General features: G+C 37.7%; 1 protein-coding gene across 10 annotated transcripts in view; it reads left to right on the forward strand.

Moving 5' to 3' along the window:
• side (motor axon guidance molcule sidestep) overlaps positions 1-25,512 on the forward strand; it is a 704,399-nt gene that overhangs the window by 444,503 nt on the left and 234,384 nt on the right. For all 10 annotated transcript variants that reach the window (XM_073961267.1, XM_073961269.1, XM_073961268.1 and 7 more), the window contains exons 4-5: positions 7,157-7,286; positions 25,172-25,386. In XM_073961267.1, the coding sequence (XP_073817368.1) occupies positions 7,157-7,286; positions 25,172-25,386 (345 nt within the window). The remainder of the gene's footprint in view (positions 1-7,156; positions 7,287-25,171; positions 25,387-25,512) is intronic.

Below are 25,512 nucleotides of genomic sequence, written 5' to 3' on the forward strand. Positions count from 1 at the left end.
CGGATCTTCAATTTATATATGACGTCAAAAAGGGGTCTTCTATAGATGGAAGACCTCCGAAAAATTGGAGGGGTCTCTTAGAGGTGTCTTCTATAAATATAAACTTACCCAATGAGTTCTTCTATTGATAGTAGATTTCCTCAAGGATTTTCCTGTAGATTGAAAATCTTCGAATGTAGTCTTATATAATACGAAGACCACCTTAATCGATCTTCTGTATGTATACAGAAAACCTCTGAAACAAATCAACATTCTACAAATAGGATACATTTTAAAGGGGGATGTACTATAGGTAGGAGACCTTTAAGTTCTCATGTGTAGATTTTAAACTTCCTAACAGAGTGCACTACTTTAGGTAGAATATGGGTTTTCTCACGTCATAAAAGGAGGTTAGGAAGTTGTAGATAAATTTGTTATATGTATATAGACAGTGTCGCCTTACTGTTTTTTTTTGTTTTTGATAAAAGACCTAAATGCTCTTGGAATTGCATTCCCTTTGGAGTCGTTCATAGAGATGTGACTTCCTTCTATATAAGTCTAATAGGGATAAGGTCTTCCTTGGGGTATGTATAACATGCTGGATTTCATTTATCAAATCATTAGCCAATTTTGAAAAACTGTACTTAGCTAAAATACACCGGAATTTAGACAGGCCAATAACGAATATCTTTAACGAAGTGATCACTACGTGGTATCGTTTGTGTGCCATTTGTCATGTTTAACAAAACTTTAGACAATGCAACAGCCAAGGGTGGATTACTAACCCCTGACCTATAATTAAGGATTTGACAAAATATTTGAAGTTATGAATCTATCTGTTACGTGCCATACAACCTTCATTATGTGTAACTTCTAAGGCGATTTGTATGCTGGCGTTTACTTCTTCGGAAAGGCTTACAAAGAATATCAAAAATATACAAAACCAAATTATTCTTAGAGTTCATTGAAAATGCATTTTATTAATTAATTACATGCCATTTTCACGGAACTTTCAATACCTAGTATTAGTTACAATTTCATCTTAAAATATAATCAAATGCGGCCTCTCAACAAAACAACATAAATCCATTCCTATATTTTTCAAGGTTTCAATGAATATCAAAGCAATTTTACCTAATTCCAGTGAAACCCAAATCCAAATTAAATCCGAAAAAATTAATTAAATCTCTTTCACAAGAAAATCCTGGCAAATCAAATCACAACGACATATCCTTGATTTTCTCAAGAAGTTGCTTAACCCTGGGCATATTGCAATTATAAGCCATTTGTCATATTTCAATCAAACGCAAACAGAAAAAGTTCAATGACATCCTTGGTCATTAATATTTCAATTCGAATAACAGATGTCATGTCGTCATCGTCGTCGATGATGATGATTAATGTTGAAGTATGGCATTTGTACATTAAATTAAATAGAAAATTTCCACAAAAACAAAAAAACGGCAAAAACATAAAATAAATGAACAAAAATTAAATACAATTGCAATTTTATAAATTAAATAATAGGTCGCAATAGGCGAAAGTGTGGGTGCGCAGCATGTGAACAATTGAAATAGCAACAATAACGCACACACAAAAACATAAAAACAAATACACAAGTTGTATTATTTATCAAAAAGTTATTAAACAAATAGAATTGATGGAAAGGCGGAAGGAAACGGAAACTGTGTGGAAGAGAGAGTATGTCAAGCTCGCTTCTTTGTGTGTGTGTGACTGCAGGCTTATAAAGAAAAAAAAATCAATAAGTATGGGTGGCCTTTGTTTGCAGTATGTATGCATGTGTGTGGCTGCGCGTGTGTGTGCCTTTGGATTGGTCAGCCATCCACCATTTATTTGTATAGAAGCTTTAACTAAGAACACCACAAAACAGCAACGGATGTTTCATGAGAACTGGAAAAAAGCGCAACAGTCACTTCTTCCGTTTACCAACCCACCAGTGGTGCTCATCGATGTCGAGCAATCACGCCAACGGCCAAAGTAATACCATCCCCTGCTAGCAATAAAGGAAATTGTGGTACTTGCTTTTATAGAAATCAAATAAAACACAGGCGTCTCCAACCGTTGCTTAGATGTGAAGCGAGTAGCCAGGAGTAGGATACAAAGTGAACTCATATTGGAAGGCCTTTGTTAAAAAATAAACTTTCAGATGTGTGAACGATATTAAAAGAAGGCCAGAAGAGCATCTGTTAAAAAAATCAACAGGTCTTCTATCCGTGACCTTCTCTTAATAATTTTTCTCATAGAAGAGCAAGTGGTCTTCTAATACAAGACCAAGTGGTCTTCTAATACAAGACCAAGTGGTCTTCTAATAGAAGACGAAGTGGTCTTCTCAAAGAAAAATAAGTGCTCTTCTCATAGAAAACCAAGTGGTCTTCTCATAGAAGACCAACTGGTCTTCTCATAGAAGAACAAGTGGTGAAATGGTCTTCTCATAGAAGACCAGAGGTCTTCTCATAGAAGGCCACAAAGTCTTCTCATAGAAGGCCACAAGGTCTTCTCATAGAAGGCCACAAAGTCTTCTCATAGAAGAACAATTGGTCTTCTCATAGAAGAACAATTGGTCTTCTCATAGAAGAACAATTGGTCTTCTCATAGAAGAACAAGTGGTCTTCTCATAGAAGTCCAAGTGTTCTTCTCATAGAATACCAAGTGGTTTTCTCATAGATGAGCAAGAGGTTTTCTCATAGAAGACCAAGTGGTTTTCTCATAGAAGACCAAGTGGTCTTCTCATAAACGACCAAGTGGTCTTCTCATAGAAGACCAAGCGGTCTTCTCATAGAACACCAAGTGGTCTTCTCATAGAAGACCAAGTGGTCTTCTCATAGAAGGCCAAGTGGTTTTCTAATAGAAGACCAGAGGTCTTCTCATAGAAGGCCACAAAGTCTTCTCATAGAAGGCCACAAGGTCTTCTCATAGAAGGCCACAAGGTCTTCTCATAGAAGAACAAGTGGTCTTCTCATAGAAGTCCAAGTGTTCTTCTTATAGAATACCAAGTGGTTTTCTCATAGAAGAGCAAGAGGTGTTCTCATAGAAGACCAAGTGGTTTTCTCATAAACGACCAAGTGGTCTTCTCATAGAAGACCAAGTGGTCTTCTCATAAACGACCAAGTGGTCTTCTCATAGAAGACCAAGCGGTCTTCTCATAGAACACCAAGTGGTCTTCTCATAGAAGACCAAGTGGTCTTCTCATAGAAGGCCAAGTGGTATTCTAATAGAAGTCCAAGTGTTCTTCTCATAGAATACCAAGTGGTTTTCTCATAGAAGAGCAAGAGGTGTTCTCATAGAAGACCAAGTGGTCTTCTCATAAACGACCAAGTGGTCTTCTCATAGAAGACCAAGCGGTCTTCTCATAGAACACCAAGTGGTCTTCTCATAGAAGACCAAGTGGTCTTCTCATAGAAGGCCAAGTGGTATTCTAATAGAAGTCCAAGTGTTCTTCTCATAGAATACCAAGTGGTTTTCTCATAGAAGAGCAAGAGGTGTTCTCATAGAAGGCCAAGTGGTCTTCTCATAAACGACCAAGTGGTCTTCTCATAGAAGACCAAGCGGTCTTCTCATAGAACACCAAGTGGTCTTCTCATAGAAGACCAAGTGGTCTTCTCATAGGATATCAAGTGGTCTTCTCATAGAAGACCAAGCGGTCTTCTCATAGAAGACCAAGATGCCTTCTTATAAAAGACCAAGTGGTCTTCCCATAAAATATCCAGTGGTCGTTTTATAGAAGACCAAGTGGTCTTCTCAGAGAAGGCCATGTAGTCTTCTCATAGAAGGCCATGTAGTCTTCTCATAGAAGGCCATGTGGTCTTCTCATAGAAAGCCATGTGGTCTTCTCATAGAAGGCCATGTGGTCTTCTCATAGAAGACCAAGTGGTCTGTTCATAGAATATCAAGTGGTCGTCTCATAGAAGACCAAGAGGTCTTTTAATAGAAGACCAAGTGGTCGTCTTATAGAAGCGCAAGTGGTTTTCTCATAAAACACAAAGTGGTCTTCACATAAAACACCAAGTGGTCTTCTCATAGAAGACCAAGTAGTCTTCTCATAGAAGATCAAGTGGTCTTCTAATAGAAGACCAAGTAGTCTTCTCATAGAAGATCAAGTGGTCTTCTAATAGAAGACCAAGTGGTCTTCTCATAGAAGACCACGTGGTTTTCTCATAGAAGACCAAGTGGTTTTCTCATAGAAGACCAAGTGGTTTTCTCATAGAAGAACAAGTGGTCTTCTCATAGAAGACCAAGTGGTCTTCTCATAGAAGACCAAGTGGTCTTCTCATAGAAGACCAAGTGGTCTTGTCATAGTAGACCATGTGGTCTTCTCACAGAAGACCGTGTGGTCTTCTCACAGAAGACCATGTGGTCTTCTCACAGAAGACCATGTGGTCTTCTCACAGAAGACCAAGTGGTTTTCTCATAGAAGACCAAGTGGTCTTCACATAGAAGTCCAAGTGGTATTCTCATGGAATACCAAGTGGTCTTCTCATAGAAGACCAAGTGGTCTTCTCATAGAAGACCAAGTGGTCTTCTCATAGAAGACCAAGTGGTCTTCTCATAGAAGACCAAGTGGTCCTCTCGTAGAAGACCAAGTGGTCCTCTCATAGAAGTAAAAGTGGCCTTCTCATAGAAGACCAAGTGGTCTTCTCATAGAAGACCAAGTGGTCTTCTCATTGAAGACCAAGTGATCTTCTCATAGAAGACCAAGTGATCTTCTCATAGAAGACCAACTTCTCTTCTCATAGAAGACCAAGAGATCTTCTCATAGAAGACAAAGTTGTCTTCTCATAGAAGACAAAGTTGTCTTCTCATTGAAGACCAAGTGGTCTTCTCAAAGAAGACCAAGTGGTCTTCTCAAAGAAGACCAAGTGGTCTTCTCATTGAAGACCAAGTGGTCTTCTCATTGAAGACCAAGTGGTCTTCTCATAGAAGACCAAGTGTTCTTCTCATAGAAGACCAAGTGGTCCTCTCATAGAAGACCAAGTGGTCCTCTCATAGAAGACCAAGTGGCCTTCTCATAGAAGACCAAGTGGTCTTCTCATAGAAGACCAAGTGGTCTTCTCATTGAAGACCAAGTGGTCTTCTCATTGAAGACCAAGTGGTCTTCTCATAGAAGACCAAGTGATCTTCTCATAGAAGACCAAGTTTTCTTCCCATAGAAAACCAAGTGGTCTTCTCATAGAAGACCACGTGGTCTTCTCATAGAAGACCAAGTGGTCTTCTCATGGAAGACCAAGTGGTCTTCTCATGGAAGAAGATCACTTCTCATAGAAGATAAAGTGGTTTTTCAATACAAGACCAAGTGGTCTTTTCATAGAAGACCAAGTGGTGTTCTCATAATAGACCAAGTGGTGTTCTCATAGAAGACCACGTGGTCTTCTCATAGAAGACCAAGTGGTCGTCTCATAGAAGACCAAGTGGTCTTCTCAGAGAATACCAAGTGGTTCTCATGGAAGATGATCACTTCTCATAGAAGATCAAGTGGTCTTGCAATACAAGACCACGTGGTCTTCTCATAGAAGACCAAGTAGTCTTCTCAGAGAATACCAAGTGGTCTTCTCATGGAAGAAGATCACTTCTCATAGAAGACAAAGTGGTCTTCGCTTAGAAAACAATGTGGTATTTTCATAGAAGACCAAGTGGTCTTCTCATAGAAGAATACGTGGTCTCCTCTTACAAAACAAAGTGGTCTTCTCATAGAAGACCAAGTGGTCTTCTCTTACAAAACAAAGTGGTCTTCTTATAGAAGACCAAGTGGTCTTCTCATAGAAGACCAAGTGGTCTTCTCATAGAAGACCAAGTGGTCTTCTCATAGAAGACCAAGTGGTCTTCTCATAGAAGACCAAGTGGTCTTCTCACAGAAGACCAAGTGGTCTTCTCATAGAAGACCAAGTGGTCTTCTCATTGAAGACCAAGTGGTCTTCTCATTGAAGACCAAGTGGTCTTCTCATAGAAGACCAAGTGGTCATCTCATAGAAGACCAAGTGGTCTTCTCATTGAAGACCAAGTGGTCTTCTCATAGAAGACAAAGTGGTCTTCTTATAAAAGACCAAGTGGTCTTCTTATAAAAGACCAAGTGGTCTTCTTATAAAAGACCAAGTGGTCTTCTCATAGAAGACCAAGTGGTCTTCTCATTGAAGACCAAGTGGTCTTCTCATTGAAGACCAAGTGGTCTTCTCATAGAAGACAAAGTGATCTTCTCATAGAAGACCAAGTGATCTTCTCATAGAAGACCAAGAGATCTTCTCATAGAATACAAAGTTGTCTTCTCATAGAAGACCAAGAGATCTTCTCATAGAATACAAAGTTGTCTTCTCATAGAAGATCTAGAGGTGTTTTCATAGAAGACCATGTTGTCTTCTCATAGAAGACCAAGTGGTCTTCTGGTAAAAGACCAAGTAGTCTTGTAAGTGTACATGATATTCTATAAAAACACCAGGTGTTCTTTCCATACAAGAAGACCTAGTGATTTTCCCTTAGAATACCATGTGACCTTCTCAAAGAGGAAGACCAAGTGAATTTCTCTTAAAAAACCAAGTGTTCTTTTCCAAGAAGGTCAAGTGTTCTTCTCTGAGAAGACTAAGATGCCCTCTCTTGGAAGATCAAGCGGTCGTCTCTAGATGATGGACAAACATATCTTTACATCTTTTTAGAAACCTAACAAGGCCTTCTGAAGGCCCTTTATTTATCAAACAATTCATGTTGATAATTGTTGCCAAGGCTGTCCATGATGTTTTGTTTTCCAAGTTTTTTCTGAAATTTAATAAAACGAAATCGAGAAAAAGGAAGCCCAATAGACGTTAACATTACTTTGGTGGTTATGATTATTAAATTTGTTCTTGTTTTATTGAATTTAAAACTTACTATGGCACAGAGGCCATCATGAACAAGCCGGATGGTATAGGTCATAGCCATGGCATAGCATAGCGGAACAACATCAATAAAATCCTTGTTTATAAGTGCATATCAACTTCGGCAGGGAAGAGACCACCACCACCAGCACCTAGTCATAATCAGTAATGGGAAATGAAACTAATATCCGTTGTTTTCTACAATGTTAAGCACTCAATTCTTTCACATTCCCCTCTGTCATAACTTTAATTCCTGTTTATCGATTTATTATCAATGTTATTTCATATTATTATTATTACTTTTCTTTCCTTTGCAGTTCCTGCACGTCTGGTCTGGGCAGCAGTGGGCAAAAGTGTCGATTTACCATGCGATCTGACACCACCAGGACAAGATTCTGTAAAACTATTGCTCTGGTTCAAAGATACAACAGGAATTCCACTCTACAGGTAAGTTGTGTGACAAGGGCATGTTTCAATAGAAAGCTAGAGAGAGAGAAAAAACGCTTGTTAACAGGCAACGGTTCACCAATATACTTCAAATTCGATTCGTTATTACTGCAATAGACAAGGATACCTCGGCTTTGGTTTTTGTTCTCCTTATCTTCGGTTTCTTTTTAACATTTTACCTTTGGGCCATGCTTGGCTATTTTATTGTTAATGCGCCTTCATAATCGTAAATGTAATAAATTTTAAAAGGAAATTGATTTTTCACTTGCCATCCATGTTGCCAAGCAATTCCCAACGCTTGTTTAAAACTTCTGTGAAATCCTGGTCATTGGCTATGAGACGAACATAATATGCACAACACGTACAAGCGAACAAACAAGAAGCATGCACTCACACTTTTAAATGTGGTTAAAATTTTGCTTTAGTCCTTTTACACTAAATCCCTTTATACTCATGTCCTGTTCCCTTTTTCTGTTTTTTTCTCTCTCCTTTTTGAGAATGGCAAACTATATTTACGTGGTTTTTAAACATCCACTTAAGAATCATCCTGTTGTCCCGTCCGAACGTGTACATGTCGGCAATGTTTGTGAAAACTGCACAGTGCTTGCAAAACGAAATTGAGGATAATAACATTGCTTTGAAATGATCTTTATACCATGATATACAATAAACTGTACGCTTGCTAGATTTTGGAAGCATCTTATTAGAATAATATGGATTTTTCGCAAGGTTTAGGAGTGGGTCTACAATAATAAAATAACTCCTACTTTATTTTTGAGGGAAGACTTAAAATTATTTGTATCTTTGATTTTTTAAATGGCGGAAGAGGACGAAAGGAATTCTAATCTTGTTGAGATGACCAAACAAGGTTATGAAAGGACTGTAAAAAACAAAAACAAATAAGAGGATTGGTAGACCTAAATGTCCTAGAAACACATCCCTGTTTTAAACAAGTAAAAAAGTATCAATCGGCTTTGCCAACAGAAGTTATACCGCCATCCTGTGACATAGAGAATCCAAATCTTATATTCCTGGCGACTACAAAATATATTGATCTTCAATCAAGGGTTTGTGGATTATTCCATAATTTTTTTTAAGGCAAAGGGGACATTCATGATCTATTCCCCTTTATACTCATCAACATTTGTGGTCATAATCACAGTTACTGTATGAATCAGACCTTCGGCTCGAAATTTAGACTTTTATTTAGGGGTTTTCCGAAAGTATAAATTTATTAGAACATTTTGGGGGTTTCATCTAGACAATAGGGGACGTTGCCAATGAATATGGAATGTGGACCCTTGCTAATAAATTCGATTGTTGTATTTTCTGTCCATAGAGAACACCAGCAGTACAGCTTTTGGTGCCGATTTTTCCTGTCCATTGTTCTTAATGCTAAAATATACGCTTTAAAATACGTGAAGTGGGCAGGTTAAATGGGGGATTTACAAAAAAAAAAATGGACCAATGTCAAAATTTTTTCGCTTCATTTGATCTACCGAACTACCTGTAATTTAAGATTTGAGATTCCCAGTGGTCACAAAACATTTCTATTAAAAATTGTCAACATAGGTCTTCCGATTTTCGGTACATCGAGGATTTTGTCTACAGTTTTTGACCAAACTACCTACAATTTAAAATTTAAGCTTAACAGTCGTCACAAAACATCTTCACGAAAATTGTCCACATTGGAAGACTTTTTTTGTGTAGCCCCCATAGAACGGTTCCTCCCGATTTTCAATATTTTCATGAGTTTAGCTACTATTTTTTGATGGAAGTACTGATATATTGGAATTTGGGGTTCCCAGTGGACACAAAACGACTCCATAAAATATTTCCAATTTAAGTCCATGTTTTGGTACAGTACCCATTTAGCGACACCTCCCGATTTTCGGTATTTTAAGGATTTAACTAGCTGTTTAGACCGAAATTCCTGTAATTTAACATATGAGGTTCCGATTGGTCACAAAGCATCTTCACCAAAATTGCCAACAAAGGTCCACACTTTGATATAGCGCCCATATAAAGTCCGACCTGTTGAAGAAGTTTTTTGATACATTTTCTGACCACCTAAAATTGTGGAGTGGGAAAGAACAAACTAATATTTTTTGGTGGAGGGTATAAAAAGTTCAACCCGGCCAAAGTTTACGCTCTTTTTAGCTTAGTTATTTCAGGAAGTATGGATGTGCCCCCGAAAAAAGTATATCGTCGTAATAGAGGCCCCGGTGAAAATTGGTGTAAATTTTTCAAAACGAGCCGAGAGCTGGTTTTGAACTGTACTTTTACGATAAAATTTGAAATTTTCCGTAGGAAGTACCCCAAAGAGTGGACCGAATCTTATCAAAGACTCAAATAAAAACCAGTAAGGAAAGGATCAAAGTCAAGCGGGGCCGACTATATAATACCCTACACCACTGTGAATATGTAAAATATAAATCGGAGCTATATCCAGATCTTAACCGATTTTGATATAATTTGGCACGTTTATTTCCAGACCGAGTTCAGTCACACATTCCAAATATCATTGAAATCGGACTTATATATCGTGTTTGGAGCTGAAAATACACGAAATCGGCCGAAAATATATATGGGTGCTATATCCAAATCTGAACCGATTTCGATATAATTTGGCACATTTATTTCTAGACTGAATTCGGTCACACATTCAAAATTTCATCGAAATCGGACGTATATAGCGTGTTTGGTGCAGAAAATACGTGAAATCGGCCGAAAATATATATGGGAGCTATATCCAAATCGGGACCGATTTCGATATAATTTGGCACACTTATTTCTAGACCGAATTCAGTCAAACATTTCAAATTTCATCAAAATCGGACGTATATAGCGTGTTTGGTGCAGCAAATACGTGAAATCGGGCGAACATATATATGAGAGCTATATCCAAATCTGAACCGATTTCGATATAATTTGGCTCAATTTAAGTGGCGAAATTTCGTGGCCACTGGGAACCACATATGTAAAATTTCAGCTAGTTCAAGCAAAAAATGTGGCTAAGATCCCTAAAATACCTTAAATCGGGAGGTATCGTTATATGGGGACTATACCGAACTGAGGACCTATCTTGACAATTTTTAGTGGAGCAATTTCGCGGCCATTGAGAACCTCAAATGTAAAATTTCAGCTAGTTTGGGCAAAAAATGTGGCTAAGATCCATAAAATACCTTAAATCGGGAGGTATCGTTATATGGGGACTATACCGAACCGTGGACCTATCTTGACAATTTTTAGTGAAGCAATTTCGCGGCCATTGGGAACCTCAAATGTAAAATTTCAGCTGGTTTGGGCAACAAATGCGGCTAAGATCCTTAAAATACCTTAAATCGGGAGGTACCGTTATATGGGGGCTATACCAAAACTTGGACCGATATATCCCATCTTCGAACTTGATCTTCCGACGGCTAAAAAAATGGTATTCCCCAATTTTCAGCGAAATCGGTCAACAAATGCGACCTGTATGTTGCGAACGGACGGACGGACGGACGGACATGCATAAATCGACTCAGAAAGTGATTCTATGTATATCCCTAGAAGGAACTATGGGTCTATCTCGCTTCCTTTTATATGTTACATACAAATGCACTAACACATAATACCCCTTACCACATAGTGGTGTAGGGTATAATTAGGTAGTGCTAAGTTATCCACCTGACAGATCCGATCAACACAGTCTACAATAAAAATCCAAAATCATTTATATATAACAAGAACACCACTTGAACAGGCGTTTTTGAACTTTCGGGCCGTAATCGAGACAAGTACTGAGAGTAAAATTATAGCTTTATAACTGAGACCATAAGTACTGCCTGCTGTAAAAGCTGGCATTAAGAGTAGCCCTAAATATAAGGATGTTTCGAGGCCCACGCAGACTACCGCGGACTACATTTCAACACGATCTGAAGAGTCGCCTTATACTGTATTAAGTGTTGATCTTTTATGTAGGAGTTATCTGAAATAATGAGTTCGTGGGGAGCTTACTACTGCAGGGAGTTAGTTACAAGGGTTGGAATAATTTTTTTAGGACCGAAGTCGTTCTTTTTCCGCCAACATACACCACGGTGTCATTACTTTTCGGTGTCATAGTTTCGACAAAAATACGATCGCGGTGCTTAAAACTATCTTTATAAGATCGTCGCAGCCGAAGACTCATGATTCTATTCATATGAGCCCGCAACAAAACAGCAATCGTCAGAACATTCTGTTGTAGCGTTCAAAAGCCACGTTTTGGAGGTGTCTCAACGGGAGTGGACAAAGTGTTTCAAGAATTGGTTTTAGAAGCTTATATAGTAGCTTTCTTGTTCATATTGGGAAGACAGAATTGATACGTATTCTACTTTTGTTTAGCAGCTTATTAGCTTAAGTACAGATCCATTTTCACCGCATAAAATCTGGCAACGCAGTCAAATTACCTTATTAACATGTCTTTCTTATTTCTTTTGACTAATATATTTTCCAAAGAAATATTCTTTTGCCTTAAATACACATTTCTCATACAATTGAACCCCATAGGAATTCTAAGTATCTTTCGCCAGACACCATTTAATCATATATTCTTATTGATGTTCTCCCCCTAAATACTCTTCAAGATTTAACGACTCTAATTTCAATAGCTAATCCTTTACATTTATTTTACACACCTGACACTGTACGGTGATGAAGACGAAGAAAACACAGCAGGTATTTACTTGAAATATCAGCTGCACATTGTCGATAGACATGGACCCCAACAGCAACTCTTTCCCCCTCGCAAAGAGTTTTCTAAGCTTTCTTTCACTTACAAACTTTTGCAATAATTGGGTGTGTAAGACGACGACAACAACGAGAAGGTCTTTAGCTAGCTTGTTGCAATTCTCTTCTCTGCTTTCATTTTTACCTCATGTTGTTTTACGGATTACTCGCTGTGAATTCCACATTTTCGACAATGGCCACATTTTCGTCGTGTCCATGTTGACAATTTGTTTTGAGGACTCTTTTGCGGATTAACTCGGTTTGTGGTTATTTTTAGAAAGTCCAAGTGTGTTGCCCGTCGTTTGTTCAAGTTTCTTTTTCGTTTTCAAAGGATAAAGCAATGATGGTCCTGCTGACTTTATTGACTGCCTTTCTTTGGTTATTGTTGTGCGCACTTCTTTCGGTTTGTGTGCGAGGGGGTGAGATTTCTTACATGGTTAACTTTCGTGTTTATCTTGAATTTATTACATTTTGTGGCTTAAGGCAATTGTCGTGGCTGTCGTTATAATCAAAGAGTTGTTGGCCAGACAGAGCCAAGTCAGTAATCTAATCTGTCTTTATCGTCATAACTGTTAAATTTTCTATGATATCCTTTTGCTGTTAGGTTATTACAAATTTATTAGTTTATTTTTTGGTGGTGGTGCAACAGTTTTTTACTCCATCGTTATGAATATTGCATGAAATTGGTGTTGCTAATTGTTTGGAAAAATGGTGGGAATATATGAGTAAAACGAAGCTTCCTATTCTTGTTAGTAATATTTTTAAAATGAAGTTTCCTTAAGTGCTAAGCGAACTTATGCGCTCTGCATAGGGATTCAAAATTTCATGTTACTGCTCAAAACGAAAATTTGATGTAGTCGGCCATTTGAAAACGTATTAATTTTGTAGGAATGCATAGCTTGAAACACCGTTGTTTTTATTGGACTTTGAAAGACGGCTAGGTGGTAAACACTAAATGCTGTTGTTTGGGGTTGGTTCTGGGCTATCTTCATTGCCGCCCATACTTGATAACAAAAGCTCGATGAAATGATCCTTAGTACGCTATCTGTATTACTTACCAGGTTACCATCATCTGCTTTGCAGGAGAATGTGTCTTCGCTGAACCCTTCAGTCTGGTGTTTTACACTCTGATAAAATTTTCGAACTTCATTCTGACTCCTGAACATCTCGAGTCTCTCATGCTCACGTTTATTCCGCTTCTTCTCCAGATATTTATCCTATCGATGAAGTGATCCTTACTACGCTCTCTGTATTACTTACCAGGTTACCATCATCTGCTTTGCAGAAGAATGTGCCTTCACTCAACCCTTCAGTCTGGTGTTTTACACTCTGATAAAATTATCGAACTTCATTCTGACTCCTGAACATCTCGAGTCTCTCATGCTCACGTTTATTCCGCTTCTTCTCCAGATATTTATCCTTGGCGCTAAGTGTTGCTACTGACTGCCGATTTGCTCTGTATGCCTCGTTCTTCTCTTCAGTAGCCTTACGACACTCCTCGTAGTATCTTCGACTTTTAGGTGGTGGTTTTTTGGTACCTAAGTATAGACTTTGTGGCAGTATGAAGAGAGTGGGCTATTGCCACTGCGCTTCCACACTATCGGGACCAGTTGCTGTAGTTGTAACAGTATTTATGTATATGTTTGCATACTCTTTGTTCTGCTTAATCTGTCTATGGGTTTATCTCCAGTTCTAGGAATGTGACTGTTTTAATAGGATGTAACCACAGATCTACTGAAGTTAAATGAGTAGGTACTACAGGACAGTTAAAAAGGTGCAGTATATCGTGCGGGTCTAGGCCGCATGCTGTGCAGATTGCTGCGATAACCTGGGCGATGTTTTCCGATAGTTCTTTATGGCATCTGTGACTACATCTGTTAGAATGCTATTCAAACCTGTTTGATAGGCTAGTTGATCTAGGCATTCTTTCTTGTAACGTTAGACCTCTCTTTCTAGATTATGAAGATCCACCCTGACATGCCTGGCTGGGGGGAGGGGTCCTATCTACCATATGGTGATTAGGATGACTTTCGCGGTAACATCCGAGCAAGTACTGCAACGAGAGCATGCCATTGTGTTGTTGTTCTGGAAGAATATTTTTCTCCTCATGTAAATGGTCCACTGAAGACATCCTGTTGCAGTTCTCAGGGCTGCGTTGTGGCCAGATTGAATAGTTTCCCATTGCGTTGCACTAAAATTCACAGACCAAACTGACAACGACCTATTGCGTTATTTGTGGTTCTTTATCTGCACCCCAAGTGCTGCTGGCCAGAGACCTGAGCACCTTGTTCCTGTATCTCAGCTTGTCGCAGATAGTTGTGGTATGCGCGGACGTTATGATCATACAGTCGAATGTGACTCCTATAATTTTATGGTTGTTTGTGGTGGGAGTTCTGCAAACATCGACCATGACATTCAACTCTGTACTCACCTGTGCCATACATGTGGTGAACAGTGTGGCCGTAGATTTAGTGCCGGATCAATGAAATACCAGTTTAGCCTTTCAGAACATCAGGGAAGTTACCTGACGCCATGATCGTACAATCATCCGCATACTTTACGATCACAATGCCGTATGGAGCAAGTGGGATACAGGAGAGGTAGAGGATAAACAGTTCCGGAGATATCAGAACTCCCTGTTTCACTCAACGTGCTTAGACTTATTGTTCCTGAATTCCACGAACGACTGCCGTCCACACATATTATATTGATTACACTGTGCAGCAGCATTTTTGGGGGTGGAAAATTTCATTTGGAGATGGAAGCCCTTGATGAGTATACTAAGATCCCAAAAGGAAATTTTCGCCATAGGTCAAGTTTCTGAGATATCGCGCGATTAAATTTTTGATTTTTCCTTATAATACTAGGGAAAATAGCTCCACATCTCTGTTTCGCGTTGTTGTAGCATCGTTTTGAGGTGACATGTCTGTACGCGCAAATATGGAGATCAAAGGCTGGGGGGTGAAAATTCTTTTTGGCTATGAATTTAGATGAAGATAACATGATGAACCCGGAAGGACAGTTTTGCCATAGGTCAAACTTCGATTTGACTGAAGACATGTCACCTCAAAACGATGCTACAACAACGCTAAACAGAGATATGGAGCTATTTTCCAAGTATTATAGGGAAAAAATCAAAAACTTCATCGCGCGATATCTCAGAAACTTGACCTATGGCGAAAATGTCCTTTTGGGTTCTTAGTATACCCACCCCCCAGACTTTGAGTTCCATTTTGTGTCACAGTGTTATCCAACGTTTCAAACTTGGCCGGAGGGTTGCCTGCACAATGTCCTAAAACAGCGCTGTGTGCTTGACAGTATTAAAGCCATTTTTTAAATCAAGCGTTCTATCATACGGCGTGTGCTGCTGTCGTGCTGTGCTGTTTACGGAACCCATGCTGATGATTGGCAACTGGATAGCTGATTCTGACGCTGGGGAGGACCAAAGCCTGAATGGTTTTTGCTACGGGCGACAAAAACGAAATCGGTCTGTTTGATTTATCTCTGCTGGCCTTCTTGCCTGGCTTCAGTAGCGGGACCACCCTGCCAATTTTCCAGACTTCGGGAACGACTAATATATGTAGAGATGCCGAACAGCGCTGCTGTCGTGCTGTGCTGTTTACGGAACCCATGGTGATGATCGGCAACTGGATAACTGATTCTGACGCTAGGGAGGACTAAAGCCTTAAGGGTCTTTGCTACGGGCGACAAAAGCGAAATCTGCCTGTACGATTCACCTTTGCTGGCATCCTTGCCTGACTTCAGTAGCCGAACCACCCTGCCCATTTTCCAGACTTCGAGAACGATGTGGGCGGCTAACAGCAGGTTGAGAACTTCAGTGAGATACTCGACTACCGGCACCACCACCTGTTTTAGTATTACCATTACACCTTAGTGTACACACACCGGGGCAAGTAGTGCAGCCTTCCGGCATGTGGGTGAGTTGAGCGGAGTATGCTTGTGCTATCTGTTGTGTTTGTAGCTTCTCGACATACAGCTTCCGTCCTGTGTTAGTTCGCACCTCTGCCGTAACATTAAGACGAGTGCGTACCGATTATTTGGTATTTTGAAGATTTTAGCTAAAGCATATAACCGAATTAGCTGTAACTTGCCATTTGTGGTTCCCTGCAGTCACAAAACTTCTCCGCCAAAGGTGTCAACAAAGGTACATGTTTGGGTATAGCCCCCATGTAACGCTATCTTACGATTTTATATGTTTTGAGGTGCTTAGCTAAATTTGTTAACCGAATTTGACATTTGTCATTACCAGTGGTCATAAAATTTCTCCACCAAAAATTTTCTACGTAGGTCTACACTTTGGCATAGGCCCCATTTATAGATGCCGCCCGATTGAAGACATTTTTAAGTACATTTTCTGACCTAATTTAGGCATTTGGGGTATTCGTGGTCATAAAATATCTCCATCTAAAATAGTTCAGAATAAAAAAATAGTTCAGAATACTTTATTGCGGAGGGTATTAAAAGTTCGTTCTAACCGAACTTAACGAATTTTTCTTGTTCTTTTTTCTCTTTCTTTATCCATAGTAGGTGGTTTTTTCAACCCAAGTTTTTGTCCTTCTTATGGATGAACGAGCGGTACTTGTGACACCATGGGGAGGTCAGTGTCCACTAGAGATGAAAGCGGTGCCAAGATAAGATTTGAGCTTTGCCAGCATAAATCCGGTCTAGACATTTGCTTAGGGTTTTTCATCCCTTTCAAAAATTTACAATGTTCAAATTTTCGGGAAAATTAGATACTCAATTCGTAAGTTTTTGAGTTCATCAGCCATTTTACTTAGTGCCGGCAGGGTTTTTTCGAACTTTTGGGCCATTGTCATAAGAAGAGCGGACTTGTCCCCAAAAAATTGTACAGTAGTTGTAGAGGCACCAGGACAACATACTTCAAAAGTGTATAAAACTATCAGAGGCAGGAGGTACCGGAAGTCGTGATCAGATATATTCCATACTCGAAACTAATATATGTCTGGAAGTAAATATAGCGAATATAGCAAATATAGCGATTATAAAACAATAGGCTCCCGAAATTTTGGACCACGGCATATTCCTGAACATTTTCTTAAAATTGCATGAAATTTGGTTCAGCAGTTTTGGAAAAATAATGTATTGAAAATATGTACCTAGGGTACACACCCCATTGCCTCCCAAAATGTATGCTGAAACCGATATAATCATAAGTTTGGCTTATACATATAGCGTTTAAAAGAAAGGCACATTTTCGGAAATCGGTTCAGTAGTATTGGAGATATAACATTTAAAAAACAGGCGTGGTCGGGTCCCAAAGAAGTACCACATTGTAGATTAATCCGTAAATTTTTTAACCGATACATGCGTAATATTTGTAAATATAGCGTTTTTGAAAAATATAACATAGGGGAGGTACTCCGCCCCCTCCGAAATTCATCCCTGACAATTTTAGGAAAATCGGTTCAATAGTATTTGCAGCAAAACTTAAAATTGCAAATTTAATATGAAATGAAGATTGAAAAAGTGGACGCGGTAAAATTTTCTTTCCATAGAAACCTAAGTGGGGTTATGACGGCATTTAATTTTAGTCATAAAGATATGGGGTTTTTTTAAATACGCCAAAGGGAAGTACCCCACCCAATTCGAAATTCAAGAAAATATGCTTCCTATTCCCACCGGAGGCCATCCCCGTACATTCCCTGAAAATTTCAGGAAAATCGATTCAGTAGTTCTGTAGATGTAACAGATGGGCGTTGTGAAGACTTTGAGTCCTAAAAAAGTAGGTAAGGTCGCAGACACAACCACAATTGTCTCGCAAATTATTTTCCAAACCGATACATTCGTAACTATTTTAAATACCTATAGCATTTTTAAAAAATAGGGTATAGCGGAAGTACCCCTCCCACTCCGAAACTTTGCATAAAAAACTAAGTTGGGTTATGACGAACGTTTCAAAAAAAGAATTATCCAAATCAGACCAGCCGTTCTTAACTGATGCCATTACCAACGAACGACATTTGATTTTTATTTATATAGATAATTGCAGGCGATTCTGAATCAAGGTGCAGTGGAGTGGCCAACTGTTTTTTTAATTTTATAAATTTTTTATTGGAACGTTATCTTCACTCTTTATTGTCCACATTTGGTTCTATTTTTTATTGTCATTTAAGGTCCCTGACTTGTATTTAAAAAAAACTGTTTTTTTCATTGTTTCCTCTTTTTAACACAGCGAAACAAGCGTTTAGTGACACAATTTGTTGTTTGCCGTTCGTCCGTTCGCCAGCAGTTATCTTTGTGATATTTATGGCCAAATGCGATTTATGTTGAAGTTTTTATTTCACCTCTGTTATGGACTTATGATATATGGCGACAAAACACGTACCTGTTGTCGCCCCTCATATCTACCAACTAAAGTGGCAACATGTTGTTGTCATTCTGCCCCGAACGTTTGTGTGTTCTTTCCGTAACGGAAAGTTGCATGTAGCATGCGGTGAATGATATGGCAACGTGGCTCATTAAAATTGTTAAAATGAAAAAAAAAATAAAAGAAAAACAACGTTATTTAATTAACGGCTATTAGCAAAAAGGTAGTTATTTGGAATTTAAACACTTGATTTGAAGAGGTAGAGAGGGAGAGAGAGAGAGAGAGATGGAGAGGTGGAGAAAAAGTTATATTATTTTTTGCCAACCTTTGGAACATAGTGAAAATTAATTTACCACCTCTTTGCGGCTAGCTGCTGTTGTTGGTGGGGGCCAACTCACAAGGTACTATGTGATATGTGCTTGAAAATAACTTTATGGCCTCTAGACCGCTGAGTTGTGGCAGCCAGCCTGCCTGTATTCTAGGCCATGCAATATTAAAAACATTTAACAGCCAATATTTGCTCTCATGTTTGAAAGCCAAAGCAAAGAAAAAAAAACAGTTCGTGTTGCTGTTTTCACTGCATGGCAAAAGCCCATCAACGATCTCGAACACACCATAGCGTTCAGGTCTTTTTAATACTGCAAAGTATTTTTTTCATTTTTTTTTGAAAATCATTTTGGCAATTGCCGCTAAATGAAATGGATAAGACCCATAATTGTTGTTGCTCTTGTTGCAAATATATATGTTTGTAAATTTTCATTTTGTTTTTGGCGTTCTTGTTGCCGCTTGGTTTGGAAAACATTAGCAGTTTTAATAATATGCTGCTGCCATCAGAAAAAAACACGACATAAACATTAATTTGCAAAAGAGCAGCAACAAGGACTCGAGTCAATTGCAGTGGAAAAAATGCAAAGAGAATATGTGGTAGCAAAAAAAAAAGCCAAACACCAACTAAACTGGAGGAGGAGTCATACAACGTTCAAGTGTTTATCAAACTGCTGCTGCTGCAACGATACAAATTGCTGTAATTTATTGTTGAAAACACGCACGCCAAAAAGCAGGACAATAACCACCAGCACTACAACTATGACTTCAAGAGAGCGGGGTGTTGTTAATATTTATGTTTCATTTGTTTTCGTTTTTTATATTTAAGATAAAAAGGTTTTAAAATGAGAAATATATGTCAGATATAGATATTAAATATTTGATTATAGATCTGGGATATTAAGGAAGTTTTTCGTTGAGAATTGTTGTATTTTTTGACAATGATTCTGATAAGAACGATATACGTCATAAGAGTACATAAAGCTTACATTTTGTAAATTTTTGAAAAAGTCATCGAGGTTGATCGTCTTCGTATGCAAGTCCGCATAGATTTCAAATGCATTAGACCCTGAAACGGCGGGACTACCAAAAATGGATCAAAGAAGAAACTTTTGCTCATTGTTTTTTACGACTGCAATGACATGATGCATCATGATTTCTTGCCACAAGGTCGTACGGTCAATAAGGAATACTACCTTGAAGTTATGCGTCGTTTTTGCGAAGCAATTTCGTCAAAAACGCACAGAGTTGTGGAAAAACCAATCATAGATTTTACTCCTGCAGCTCACACGTCGATGCTTGTGCGTGAGTTTCTGACCAAAAACAAAACCGTTATCATTCCAAAACCACCGGACTTGGCTCCCGCAAAACTAAATTTATATGTTGGTATAAATTTAAAGTGACTCGTTTACCCATTTACCCTCCGAATTTGTTGTAATTTACGATTTTCTTCCGGAGGTATGAAAACATTTTCACGAAATAATGTCTGTGTACGTTTGTGTATATAACCGTACCGATTTATGGTTCATAGTGGGGGTATAAAAAGATCGGGTCAGCTGTACTTAAGGCTTTTTAATTGCGATGTATGTCATTTAGTTATTTATCTTTCCAGAATTGACCGTAATTTTACTCTTCTGGTTGTCATTGTGTCAAAAGTCTTTCTGCAAAAATGAGATATAATTCTCATTTACTTGGATACATTTGTTAGTTAAGTACGTCGCTTTTGGACAAGGAATATATCTAGTTACACATACTACGAATACGTGTTTCTAAATAAGGAGGGTATTCGCAAACTGTTTTGTGAGTGTTGGGTTTTAATTTTGGAGGCAACCCAGTTTATAGTCCATCATCGCACAGTGGTTCAGAATCGTTTTTTCCTGGTCAAAACTATGTAACTTCATTTGTTCGACAGATAACACTTTCAGCTTTCGAACACCAAATTCGGTTTAGAGGTTGCGGAGGAAATTAAGGTCAAAGTAACAAATTTGGGTGTTTTCTTATGTTTTGCATCAAAATATGAGTGTTTTTGAATTTTTTTCATATGATCTAACTATTTTAAAAAGGTCAAATCCCAATAAACAAACCATAAAAATACAAAAAATTAAAAAAATGCAACAAAAATTTTCAAAAATGTTCTTCAACAAATTTGAATTTTTTCCAAAATTAAAAAAATGCTCCTTGGGTTTTCATAAAACACTTATAAAATCTCATATATTAAAAAATGCCCATTTGTGTGAAAAAGCTATAATTTATATGGGAAACGGTATGGGAAAACACACATTTTTTCCCATGTAATTTCAAAAAATTTAAAAAAGTGTTAAACGGACGGGTACAAAAGTATATATGGGCCAAAAGTTAACACTCTTGGGCATCATTCTGCAGGAACGGAACTTTGTTCCATATTGTTTCCTAAAAGTTCCAGTGCACTAAATGTAATTTCACTAAAATTTAATATCTGAGGATAAATAAAATAACCCAAAAAACACAATATATGTTATAGTTTCTGAGAAATAGCTGTTTCTTTCTCCAGAAATGTGCAAAAATTACGTATTTCCCAAAATTGGTAAATATTTCTCGTTTTTAGGAGCACGCCACGCCCACACCTTCCAATATTTTGATCTAATTTTTTGCATTCCTTACACCCTTGAAACAATTTTAAATGGAGGGTGCTTACACCTCGGAAGTTTTTGCGGATTCTGAATGCAAGTTGCTTCAACAAACACAAAGTTATTCTAAAGCAAGTCTTAAAGTGAACTTATCCGAAATTTATGTGTAAAGTATGGACCAAATCCGCCTTTCCCTTCAAGAGTTACCGTACGAACAATTTTTCCGAACATTTTTGAACTTTTGTGGGGGAGGTACCTGAAGGAGTGGACCAATATGGTTTATCATCGAAATTAAACTAAGTTTGCACAAAATATTACATAGACCAAATTGTGGACCGAATCGGCAGATCCGTTCGAGAGTTATCTTGCGCTCCAACCACTACACACGGTGTCATAGGGCTTTTTTGTACCTTTTAGGCTATTTTCTCAGGAAGTATGGACTTGCCCCTGATGAAGCTTATACCGTTATATGGGGGGCCGTGAATGCAAGTTGCTACAACAAAAAGCAAAGCGATTCGTGAACAGGTCCTAAACTAAACTTTTCCGAAATTTTGTCTGGGAGGTACCCGAAGGAATGGACCGATTGAGTCCATATTGGAATCTCATCTAAGTTGGGTAGCAATTTCAAGATGTGCAAAGTATGGACCAAATCGGTTACTCTCGTTAAGAGTTATCGTACGCATAAATTTTCCGAACTTTTGTGGGGGAAGTACCGCAAGGAGTCATCTTCGAAGTTAAACTAAGTTTGGACAAAATATTGCGAAAGCCAAATTTTGTACCAAATCGGTTCATCCGTTCATTATGGACCTATGTCCATAATTTTTATCGGAAAAGTTTTTTGTAAAGTGTAAACAACGCATCTCAAAATTCAACCAATTTGGTTGATAAGTTTAGCTAACATATTCAAAATAACGAAACATTAAGAAGTACAGTTGCATGGGGACTATCCCAAAACGTGGACCGACCTTCCCAATTTTTTGCTCTCGACATTGTCAGTGAACTATAAGTATTTATACCAAAATTCATCTGCCAACGCCAACTCCTTTTATATTTGGCCACTGTTTATTTGAACTTTGGACGCGACATAGTGCAGCGTTTTTTTGAGGTTATGTGCCATTATCTCGGGAACTATGGACTTGCCCTAGAAAAAAGACAATGACGTAACGGGGGCCGCACGAACATACTGTTACAAAAAATTTCATAACGATTCGTGAGGTGTCACTAAACTGCACTTATTTCAAATTTTGTGTGGGAGGTACCTGAAGGAGTGGACCGATATAATCCATATTCGAACCTGATGTATGCCTAGAGGTAGTACCATATGCAAAGTTTGGTTCAATTCGGTTACTCCCTTCGAGAGTTATCGTGCGCACAAGTTTTGAACATTTGTGGGGGAGGTACCTGAAGGAGTGGGCCTATATGGCCCATCTTCGAACTTAAATCAAATCTGGACAAAATATTTCGATACCCAAAATTTGAACCGAATCGATTGATCCGTTCGAGAGTTATCGTGCGCACCAGCAAGCCAGACAGACGGACATTGCTAGATCCTCAAAATTGTCTGAAACGGATATCGTACAAACATACTTGGGGTCTAAAACCATTATTTCGATGAGGCACGTTTTGCCCGTATGAAAGTGTATATACCCTCGTTAGCATAAATGCTGAGGGTATAATGATGAAGAATATGTGAAGTTATTAACCCACATAGAGCAACTGGCCGTTTAAACGCCACCAAAAATGGTTGAAAAAATTTACTTTAAACTCGGGTATTTTCGGATATTTTTGTGTTTTTCTTTTTTGCATTTTGTTGTAATATTGCATGTTATTTATCATTACACGCTTATAAAGCTACTTTTGTCCCATGCATTTTCACGAATTTGTCCTAAAACTCAAGCAATTCAAAAAATCGAATTTTTTAAAGTGTCGTCTTTTCCTGAAAAATTTAAATATGCCATATAAATTTAATCATAAATGTTACATTCATATAAACTCAAGGATTTGTTGGGAATTAAAACCCAAGGGATTGGCATGTAAGATTACACCTATATTACCCTTCAAAATTTTCGACATTTTTAAAACAATGCCCGATTGCAGGAAAACTATACGTTATACAGAATTTAGTAATAGTATTTTCTCAATTAAAACCCAAGGGATTGACATGTAAGAATACACCTATATTACCCTTCAAAATTTTTGACGTTTTTAAAACAATGCCCGATTGCAGGAAAACTGTACGTTATACAGAAAAAATGTATTTATTAAAAATGCTTAAGAATGTCTTAAAAATATAATTTTCCTATAAAATTTTAAGTTTTCTCGTAAAGAAAATCTCGGCGCTATGTTGGTTAATGTAAATTAGAGCGTGTAAACAACCATTAATGCTCATAGTCGTGGCAATGAGTGTAGTGTGTTTAGCTACAAATCACAAGTTCCAAAATTACTATATAAACCCTTTATTTAGTAATGGGAGTTTTTGGATGAGCACTTGTAATATCACTTTACAAAATTTGCACTCCAACTTCATACTTTTTTTCAGTTCTAGTTCATTTACCCTTTATTCAGTCCTTGATTTTCCCCCAATTAGAAAAAAAGTTCATTGTTAGTTTTTCCATCTAATGGCAAAAATATTCGCTGTTTTTGTTTAAATTATACTTGAATTTATAATTAGTATCATTTTTTCCACTTACCGTTTGGAACAAATTCGTGGTAAATAAATGCGACTAGGTGGCGGTAAGTAAGGGTATTTGAAATGATTAAAACACGCTCACACACCCACAAACAATTTGTAACATGAACAAATGGAGAGAGAAATTTTAAACATTATTTAATAATAGGGGAGAAATAAAAACGTTGCTATGTATGTAGTTAAAATCTTTGAATCTACCATAATTGTAAAGTTCTGGGGAAAAAATAAAATAGTTTTATATTGTGGTAATTTTGTAATTAACGGGGGAAAAAGTATTAAAAATTACAAATGTTCGCTTGAGGTTTGTTTTTTTTGTTTTTTGCTGCACATGCATCTTACTGAGAAACATACGTACATATTTAAGTATGCTCTCAAATAAACCAGCTACCTAGAACAGTTAATAAGCTCATTATTTTATTGCTATTATGAACAGTAGATAAAATGGAGGCAAACAGCTCCTTATTGACTACTTATTGGATTTTTGGAAAAATTCCTTTATACAGCATTTGAATTGTAAACGTTGCTTTTCTTCTTTCATTTGTATTGTGCCACAACAATAAAAATATGCAATAATATTCTCAATAAAAATGTGTCTTAACAATCAATAAGTCATCGCATATTACTCTCAAGGACTCTCTTTATGTGGCACTTCATCATCTATTATCACTTTATACATAACAGCAACAGCAAATGCATAATAATATTTATGGTTTTAAAGTTGTTAATACTTTTAACGACCATAAATTAAAATCCACACTTCATTCTTCCTTGTTTTTATGCTGTGTCGTTATTGTTGTTGTGTTAAGAGCCTTGTGAGCCACTTTATTATTATGCTTTTAAAATAATAAATTGTACGCTTAGTAGTAGTAAGTAATAATGATTAAAAAAGAAAACAGAAAGAAGGGCGATAATAAAGTAAAACATGGTTACACGGAACACATAGGGGAAACATTGTTCGTTTTTTCAGCAATTTATTTCCAATGCCATAAATATGGACCTCAAAGACCTCTACAATGAGAAAGTAGTCCATAATAATAATTGTAACTATTCATTTACAACCTTGTCCTTTATGTATTTCATACATTGAGTGCAACCTTAAAGATAATTACAAACTTTTTTTGGTTGTTGTACATTAACGCTCTCTCTTCTCTTCTTGCTTTTCTTTCAGTTTGGACTCACGCGGCGGAAATGTAAAATTGGCCACCCATTCAGCCATAGCTAGCGATTTGGGTCAACGTTTATTCTTCTCCATTGGTGATAATCCCAAGGACTCACGTCTTCAGATACGCGATGTTAAGCCAACGGATGGTGGTGTTTACCGCTGTAGAATAGATTATTTCAATTTTCCAACGCGTAACTATAGAATAAATTTAACATTGGTTGGTAAGTACAAGCAAGATAAACAAACAAGCACAAGCGAAGTGCAAAACGCATAATGCATAAACTCAACAAAAGTGATGGAAAGCGAAGTTGTTGTGCGGAGATAACAAGAACAACAGCAGAAGTACA

This window comes from Musca autumnalis, unplaced genomic scaffold, assembly GCF_047663935.1.
Source record: "Musca autumnalis isolate F117 unplaced genomic scaffold, ASM4766393v1 scaffold_1, whole genome shotgun sequence".
Lineage (NCBI taxonomy): Eukaryota > Metazoa > Arthropoda > Insecta > Diptera > Muscidae > Musca > Musca autumnalis.